Here is a 9580-nt window from a genome sequence, read left to right as displayed (position 1 = left end):
TAAGGCCGGGTGTGGTGGCTCACACCTGTAATCCCAGCACTTTGGGAGGCCGAGGTGGGTGGATCACCTAAGGTCGAGAGTTCGAGACCAGCCTGACCAACATGGAGAAACCCCGTCTCTACTAAAAATACAAAATTAGCCGGGCATGGTGGCGCATGCCTGTAATCCCAGCACTTTGGGAGGCTGAGGCGGGTGGATCACTTGAGGTCAGGAGTTCAAGACCAGCCTGGCCAACACAACAAAACCTCGTCTCTACTAAAAAAAAAAAAAAAAATTAGCTGGGTGTGGTGGTAGACACATGTAATCCCAGCTACTTGGGAGGAGGAAGAAGGAGAATTGCTCAAACCAAGGAGTCTGAGGTTGTAGCAGTGAGCTGAGATCGCGTCATTGCACTCCAGCCTGGGCAAAAGAGTGAGAGTCCGTCTCCAAAAAAAAAACCCTGAATACATGTGTGTCAAATAATTATGACAGTTCATCTCATGTCTTGCATTTACGGTGGGTTTGGTGAAAATACTAAAAATTTTTTCCCCATGAACTCGGCAGATCACCATATGACATAGCTGAATAATAAACTTTGTGCCCAGAAAGGTTCTAGTAGTTGACTTAAATTCAGTAATTTAGGAGCTGCAGTCATGAGAAAGCCACCATTCTGCAGTTAGGTTCCTCCTGTACCTTTTCAGTTGTGTCTGAGTGTGGATAGAGCACTGTGATTTGAGGGTCAGGAACTCTGCTTAGATGGCAGTTAGATAGTAAGATACACTCAATAGTGGCTGTCTGCATTTTGCCTGGAACAGCCTTAGTTTTTAGCCATTGGGGCCCAGAAGGTACACTGGGGACTAGAGCCCCACCTGACCTCTTCAGTGAGATAATCTTTTCTTTTCCCCACAAGGAAAAATCTTTTTAAAGCAGCACAATAAAAATTAGAAGGCCAGGCGCGGTGGCTCACGCCTGTAATCCCAGCACTTTGGGAGGCCGAGGCAGGCGGATCATGAGGTCACGAGATCGAGACCATCCTGGCTAACACAGTGAAACCCCGTCTCTACTAAAAATACAAAAAAATTAGCCGGGTGAGGTGGCGGGCGCCTGTAGTCCCAGCTACTCCGGAGGCTGAGGCAGGAGAACCCGGGAGGCGGAGCTTGCAGTGAGCCGAGATCGCGCCACTGCACTCCAGCCTGGGCAACAGAGCAAGACTCCGTCTCAAAAAAAAAAAAAAAAAAAAATTAGACGTTAGTTTTTGCCAAGTTATAAAGTTGTTTCTTGTGATACATGTGACTATTTAGATGGTTCTAGAATATAGAAGCATCTGGTAACTGACGTGTATACCTTGGTTTTACCCCAGGGAGAATGATATCTATCTGTATATGTCTATGTCAGTCAAGAAGAAAGTTATCTACCATTTTTGTAACATTAATGACTTAATTTACTAGTCAAAATATACTTATTCTCTTCTGAAGCTGGCAATACGCCATTTATAAGGAAAAAGGCCAGACTACCTTTTATGCCTAGATGTAATTGATGCCTTCAGTGGGTTCAGGTTTCCTGATTTTTTTGAAAGAACCTTCAATGATCTGTTTATTCCCGGCTTTAAAAACATTTAAGGCCGGGTGTGGTGGCTCACACCTGTAATCCCAGCACTTTGGGAGGCCGAGGTGGGTGGATCACCTAAGGTCGAGAGTTCGAGACCAGCCTGGCCAACACAACAAAACTCATCTCTACCAAAAATACAAAAATTAGCTGGGGGTGGTGGCATGTGCCTGTAATCCCAGGTACTCAGGAGGCCGAGGCAGGAGAATTGCTTGAACCCAGGAGGTGGAGGTTGCAGTGAGCCAAGATCACACCACTGCACTCCAGCCTGGGCAACAAGAACAAAAGTCCGTTTCAAAAAAAAAATTAAAGCTGTTTTGAAAGAATCTGTAGTTGGTTGACTCTTCTGCAACTCCAACTTTTTATAACAAATATACACCATAAATACTAAAATTTATCAGCTGTTCTCTTCCTTTAGAAATAACGACAATATTTTAGGGCCCTTAATCCACATTCCCTTAAGGAAAAAGGGGCAGGAGGAAAGCACAGCATTAGGGGTCTGTCATCAAGTCATTGGCAAAGTAAGTGTGGCATGTGCCAGCTGTCACCCTCTGAAGCTTATGAAAAGAATACCCTCTGACATAGAAATCACATGGAAATATCCCAAGACAATGGTATTTAAAAAGAAGCCACAGAGCAGTGTACATCACAACCCCAATTATGCTTTTAACGAAGGTACCGAACATGAATACATGTGTTTGTAAACATATAGAAAGGACTGGTCCATTCATAGAAGTATGGCAGTGAGCAGCAGTTCTGGGAAGGGCCTTGGAGGGTTGGTGATGGTGCCAAAGCAACCACTTGCTACTTTCTGCATGACTGATCTTTTACAATAGAGTTCATTCATGTGCCAGAGAAGGTAGGACAGTGATAGAGGACTGAAGTGAGAAACCGAGAATCATTCTGGGCTGGAGAATGTCAGTGAGCCCTCTGCTTGCCCGGGTCTGCCTTCCAGGTCCTAGCCCTCAGTGACCTTTTCGGTGCTAGAACTGTCTCCCACTCTACCCCCTTTTTTCTATTTAGGTCAAGAATTGAGAGTAGATTTGCAAGTAGAGCAGTGTATAAGCCGGAAACGACCACACCAAGCAACTAGAAAGAGACCATTTTATGCCTGTTTTTCTTTCCCACCTGGGATAAACTCAGGGCCATTGGAACAGAATCTGAGCAAAGAACCTGCGTGACACTGGGAAATGTGGGGACCTCTTTCTTTTTGTTTTTCATTTTGTTGTGCACTGGGGAGTTAGAAAGGGATGTATTATTAGGTGTATGTTTATGAAATCTGGGCTATATCCTCTCTACTAATTTATTATTTTCTCTTCTCAAAATAGAACACACACACACAAAATGAATACAAAACAAAACGAACCCAGAAAATAGAACACAACAATTTGGATGAATATACAATAAGTTAAAAGTTTCCAGATATGAGAGAATACATATGTACACTCATACATACTTACATAAAATTTTTAAATAGGCAGAATTAATCTATGGTGTTAGAAGTCTGCAAGGGGTAGGGGGGCAGTAACTACTAGAAGCAGGTACTGGTGGGGCTTCTGGGGCCCTGGTGTTTTCTAGTTCTGGATCTGGATGAGCGTGTTCACCTCGTGAAAATTCACTGAGATTTATGCTCAACATTTGGGCACGTTTCCTTGTGTGTTAAAATAAAGATCAAGAATGAAAAAGAGGCTGGGTACAGCAGCTCATGCCTGTAATCCCAGCACTTTGGGAGGCCAATGCCGCAGATCACTTGAGGTCAAAGAGTTCAAAACCAGCCTGGCCAACATGGTGAAACCCCATCTCTGCTAAAAATACAAAAATTAGCCAGGCGTGATGGTGCACGCCTGTAATCCCAGCTACTCAGAAGGCTGAGGCACAAGAATCGCTTGAACCCTGGAGGCACAGGTTGCAGTGAGCCAAGATGGCTCCACTATATTCCAGCCTGTGTGACAGAGCAAGACTCTGTCTCCAAAAAAAAAAAAAAAACCAGATGAAAAAGAGAGAAACTCTCCCAAAATAGTGTGGTAGAGTGGGCAGATTAGAAAGTAATTCTCTTTTTTTGGTTTATCACCACCCTTGCCTCTTTGCCCCAAATCAGATCATTAACTACAAAGTCAGGGACCACTGTTTTCTCAGGGACTGGCTCATAATAGGTACTGAGTGTGACTGGTAGAATTTAATACTCAGGATAGTTTGTGAATAGTTTAGAGATATTTGTCCACTGCTTCTTAAAATGGTTTTAAATACTTCACATTTTAGAGGGTGAAGTAAAAGAGGTATATATTTCTAATGTCTCTTCCACTGTGATTTGGAAACATTAGCCAAGGCAAGAAGCCCACTTGCTTCTCTCTTGCTGCTTAGCTATTCTAAACTGTTAATAACCTTATGGGTTAAACTTAACCAAGAGTTTGACAAAATGTTTTTTGTTTTTCTATTTTTCACTAGTAGATGGCACATAAGTTCCCTCTGGAAACTTGTGGCCTTTTTCCCCGCTGCGCCTGTCTCAAAGGAAAACGTGTGCAGGTGGTGGTGGTGCGGGGCGAGGAGGGGGAGGATTATGTGTGTTGCAGGTGGTGGTGGTGCGGGGCGAGGAGGGGGAGGATTATGTGTGTTGCAGGTGGTGGTGGTGCGGGGCGAGGAGGGGGAGGATTATGTGTGTTGCAGGTTTGCTGCTTGTGCTGGGGCTTTACTCAGAAGTTTATAGCTAGTAATGCTGAGTAGAAGAGATGGGTGTTGCTTTGCTAAAAGATGTATCGTATAGACTGATTCCTTTTCCCAAACCTGCCCCTTTTCAACTTTCAGAGCACTAGACAAACTGAATGGATTTCAGTTAGAGAATTTCACCTTGAAAGTAGCCTATATCCCTGATGAAATGGCCGCCCAGCAAAACCCCTTGCAGCAGCCCCGAGGTCGCCGGGGGCTTGGGCAGAGGGGCTCCTCAAGGCAGGGGTCTCCAGGATCTGTGTCCAAGCAGAAACCATGTGATTTGCCTCTGCGCCTGCTGGTTCCCACCCAATTTGTTGGAGCCATCATAGGAAAAGAAGGTGCCACCATTCGGAACATCACCAAACAGACCCAGTCTAAGTGAGTATGCTGAGTGTATGGTGGGTGTTCAGGAGAATTCCCCTTGGAATCTTAGCAGTGTGTCATTCTGGTACTTGGTGCCCTTCTGAACGCAGCCATGAGGCCTCCTTGTACAGTACTTGGGAAATGTGTAAAAATCTTGCAGTATCTTGGTGTTCATTTCATATAAATCTGGAGCCAATCCTCAGTCTCAAACGGAACCTCAGATTTTCACACATGAATGGAAAACAAATGATACCTAATCCTCTTCTGGTTGGGGAGGCTCTGGAAGACAGACAGGCAGCTTCTAGGTTATTCTCTGTTCCACCCCTTACTCCCCACCTCCCCTCATTGCTTTTAGAAGTAATTTTCTGGGTCCAATCCGTTTTATTTGTGGCCTCAATACAGAGATAGTTTTTCAGTCTTGCCTTACTCGAATCGCTCATCTTATTTATCCAAATTTTTCCTGTGATTAAGCCATGTGATTAGAATGGCTTTTTCTTCTGGATATTTTTTGATGTTTTTAATTGGTGGGCTTTAAGGGATTGGAAGATTCCCATCCAAATGTTGGAGCTAATTATCATGAGCAGAAAGCAGGAACTATTTGTTTTTATTTACTACTGTAGCCCCAGGGCCAAGGCCAGGGCCTTGCTGCATAGAAGGATCTTCTATTTGTCAAATGACTAAAATGACTACATGTGAATTATGCTTGAAGCCCGTCATGTGTGTCTAAGATACTTCTCAGTCCTCATGCATTATATGTTAGTTGTTTTGCTTTAGAAACCATGCTGTTGTACAGTATATGGATATTTTTTGACCCAGAGAAGCTTGGTGACAAGTTCTGCCCCCCATACCTAGCTCGGTAACATGCTACAGGGCACATCTCTGGGCCTGTTACTAACGTTTTTCCTGAAGAACCTGTGAATGTGCTGGGAAAAAGAGGTTGTATCCAAAAATACCATCCTGTAAGCCTTGGGCCAGCTACAGAAATGACAAGATTATTTTGCCTTTTAAATTGAGAAAGGAGAATGATTTTTTTTAATGTGATCCGACAAAATAAGCTTAATCTTTCCCTAAAAGTTAGAACTACACTGCTGTGTGTACTTTATGTGTTTGTTCCAGCAGGCCTAAGAGTACATGCGTATTCATCATAGGCACCATGCCTGCATTGGACTAGCTGACCCATTTCTCATGCAGAACCAAAAAGAACTGTACTAAGAGGTGGTCTATACCCACCTGCTCCCTGCAGTGACATCTGATCCTGCCTTCCCCTGCTTTGAAGCAGGAGATGTTGGGTGCTGGTTACCTGAATGCAAAATTAATGGCCCTGACCTCATCATGTAGGAGTGGGAAAGACAATTGGACCATAACCATAACCTAGTCAGTCGGCTTGGCTTTTATCTTAAAATTTAAGGGCTTCTTGCTTCCCTTGATCCACCGTTACCTGCAGAAATTCTTTATATGGCTTCCCTTCCTTGTCATGTAGCAGATTAGAATTGTTCCTTTTCGAGCTATTCATTTCTCTGTCAGATGAAAGAGCTGTGACTTAAATTGAACTGTTTGTTTTACTTAAGGCAGGAAAATGGGGATGGGGAAGGGAAGCAATCTTTGTTATATCCGATGATTCATTTGCAGAGCTCTGCCAGTGGATTTAATTAACTCTTGACATTGAAATTAGTCATTATCAGAACCTCTGTTTCTGGAATGGTCTCAGAGGGCCACTTTAATCTCCAAAGCCACATTCCCTTCTCTCAGGGGATCGGAGTTTAGTAATCCAGGCACAGTGAAAGGGTGGAAATAAACTGCAAAGAGGGATGCTAATGTGTTACTGGAAGACACGCATCACTGAAAGTGACTGGGGATTGAAACAGCAGCTGGGAAGATGACTCCTAAGATTGGGACTGTTACCTAAGACACTATTTTTTTATTAGTTATTTTTAGGTAGCCCTTAATTTGTTTCATGCCCTTATTTTTAGTTTTCTTTCACTCTTGAGGTAAAGCTTTAGATTTCAACCAAACATTTAGGAAAATGAAAGCCAACCTTGATTTTATTGGCATGATCAAGTGGTCACTGTCACGGCCATGAGTTATTTAGGTCTTTAAGTGTTTGAGTGGCCAGAGGAACTCAACTAACACTTAATTTTCCCAAAAACACACATTTTTGAGTAGCTGATTTTCTTTCTTGTACTTTTTAAATAACGGCAGACTTATATTTAATTCAAAACATATAAATATGTAAATTAAAAAGTTACCATTCGTCTCACCCGGGTAGCCATTGGTAAGTTGGGGATGTATCTCTATAGGATTTGTTGCCTGTATCTACTAACATGTGTGACTTTAAAAAAGAAATCATGTCATGATATGAATTGCATTATTTCACTTAAGGACTTTGTACTATGTTGGTACCTGTAGTTTTACCGCATTTTCAAAAACATCTGTATGATATGAATATACTATTACTTAACCATCTCTTCCTACATTTAACCATCTCTTCCTGCAATTAGATAATTCTAACTTTCTATCTGTCAGAAATGGAACCTTCCCATGCCAGTGGTTCTCAACCATAAATGATCATCTCACTGCCCCAACCCCCGTGGACATTTGGCAATGTCTGGAGACATTTTTGGCTGTTAGAGTTGAGAGAGAGGCATGCTACTGGCATCTAGTAGGTGGAGGCCAGGGATGTTGGTAAATTTCCTACAATGCAGAAGACACCCCACCCACAGCAAAGAATCTGGCCCAAAAAGTCATTAGTGCCAAGGGTAAGAAACATCGCTCTTGGCCCACGTATGAGACTGTATCTGTAGATATTACTAGGATTAGATGTTACAGGAAGTACAGTTCTTGAGTCACAAGGTGCTCAGCATTTTGCTGAACCAGTTTGCTCTATACTCCTAGCAAAAGTGTTGAGTGTGCCCTGTTACCCATCATCTTGCACATATTTTTTTCTATCTCAATTTTTGTAAGTTTAGAAGAAAATAACATTCTTTTAACTGGCAGACATATAATTACTAGTGAAATTAAACATCATTTTGAGTTTATTGACCACTTGCTTTTCTTGAAGTAGAATTGTCATCTGTCTAGGTTCCATTCCTATCACTGTTTGTTGCAGACTTTCCTCTATCAAGGAGGCAAAATGTGGGAAGAACCTTGCAAAGGGGGGAGCAGACTGGTGAAATCTGCTCATCCAATGAATGAAGAGTGACATACTGCGCAGAATAAGCAGTTCAGCTTGGCTTGTGGGATTCCAGTTCCTCTCTTGGCATGCCCTCCAGTTCCTATTTGTTTTAGAGCAGATTGAATCCAGGCTCTTTGTCATGAGACATTTGTTCTGTGGCATCTGAAAGGAAGCTGTAAGCACAAACAGCTTGGGTAGAATGAAAAGATGTCCCTGCTTGGTTGGATTGAGGAAAGAGAAAGGGGAGTGTTCCTAGAATTAAAACTTGCCTCCTAAGGCATTGATGTTGACAGCTTATTGAAAGTTTATGCTCTTGAGGGAAGTGAGTCATCTGCTTTGCCCTGAAGCCCTATGACTTTGCAATTGGTAATTACAGACTCCACTGTGAATACACGCTTACTGCTCTGGTTTTCCTCTCTGCTTGCACCCACTATCAGAATCGATGTCCACCGTAAAGAAAATGCAGGAGCTGCTGAGAAGTCAATTACTATCCTCTCTACACCTGAAGGCACCTCTGCGGCTTGTAAGTCTATTCTGGAGATCATGCATAAGGAAGCTCAAGATATAAAATTGTGAGTAAAGAAAATTGTCCTGTGAAAGAGGTTGATATTTGTGCTCTTGTATTTTTGATATCTCTGACACAATTCTTGGGAATTGCCAACAAACAAAGGGAAATGATACCTGATGAGCTACAGTGGCTGGCACTGTTGATTTGGTCATGAAGTGTCTGTCTTTTAATATTTAAATGTTTTCATTCACATTTGAACATAGGTGAGTGGTGATAACGGGGAAGAGAAGTGCAGCTATAGAAGAAGGCAGCTTGGGGAACCTAGGACCAGGAAATATCCTGGATTAACCCAAGACAAGAGCCCCAAATCTTGACTCATCCTTTACTCAGAGCTCATTGGAGCTTTGTCCTTGTCCTCTGCCTGGCCCCACCTTGGAGCAGCAGGGAGTGTGGAGGTGGGGAAGTGCCTAAGTGTCTTCTAAGGCAAACTGGAGATTTATCTGGGTAATGGAGGCAGGAACTCTAAATATTTCTTCCACAGGAACTTTGAGTGAAGGTTGGGTTCTGTGCCACGTTTAGCGTACAGAACAGCGCTGCACTGAAAGCAGAATCCAGCGTAAGGCACTGGAGTTAGTGTGGGGACCTCATCGCCAACCTTAACTTGTAGAGAACTTTAAATATGTTTTAGTAATATTATATGTGGGTGCCATATTATAAGAATGTAATTATTAAAGTAAAAATTTTTTAAAAGAATTATTTTAATATAGAGAAAAATAGGCCAGGTGCGGTGGCTCGTGCCTATAATCCCAGCACTTTGGGAGGCCGAGGCAGGCGGATCATGAGGTCAAGAGATCAAGATCATCCTGGCCAACATGGTGAAACCCTGTCTGTACTAAAAATACAAGAATTAGCTGGGCATGGTGGCATGCACCTGTAATCCCAGCCACTTGGGAGGTGGAGGCAGGAGAATGGCTTGAACCCGGGAGGTGGAGGTTGCAGTGAGCGGAGATCGTGCCACTGCACTCCAGCCTGGCGCCAGAGGGAGACTCTGTCTCAAAAAAAAAAAAAAAAAAAAAAAAAAAAAAAAAAAAAAAAAAAAAAAAAAAAAAAAAAAACCAGATGAAAAAGAGAGAAACTCTCCCAAAATAGTGTGGTAGAGTGGGCAGATTAGAAAGTAATTCTCTTTTTTTGGTTTATCACCACCCTTGCCTCTTTGCCCCAAATCAGATCATTAACTACAAAGTCAG

At 42.8% G+C, this 9580-nt stretch overlaps 1 protein-coding gene across 2 annotated transcripts in view; it reads left to right on the top strand.

The window, feature by feature from the left end:
- IGF2BP3 (insulin-like growth factor 2 mRNA binding protein 3) overlaps window positions 1-9580 on the top strand; it is a 170332-nt gene that overhangs the window by 127321 nt on the left and 33431 nt on the right. Inside the window, exons 6-7 of one of the 2 annotated variants that reach the window (XM_011973936.1) lie at window positions 4387-4668; window positions 8263-8397. The exons of the other annotated variant lie outside the window; for it this stretch is intronic. Of the exons in view, the coding sequence (XP_011829326.1) occupies window positions 4387-4668; window positions 8263-8397 (417 nt within the window). The remainder of the gene's footprint in view (window positions 1-4386; window positions 4669-8262; window positions 8398-9580) is intronic. 2 annotated transcript variants of the gene reach the window in all.

This window comes from Mandrillus leucophaeus, unplaced genomic scaffold, assembly GCF_000951045.1.
Source record: "Mandrillus leucophaeus isolate KB7577 unplaced genomic scaffold, Mleu.le_1.0 Scaffold140, whole genome shotgun sequence".
NCBI classification, from domain to species: domain Eukaryota; kingdom Metazoa; phylum Chordata; class Mammalia; order Primates; family Cercopithecidae; genus Mandrillus; species Mandrillus leucophaeus.
This window is presented reverse-complemented; position numbering and strand designations above follow the sequence as displayed.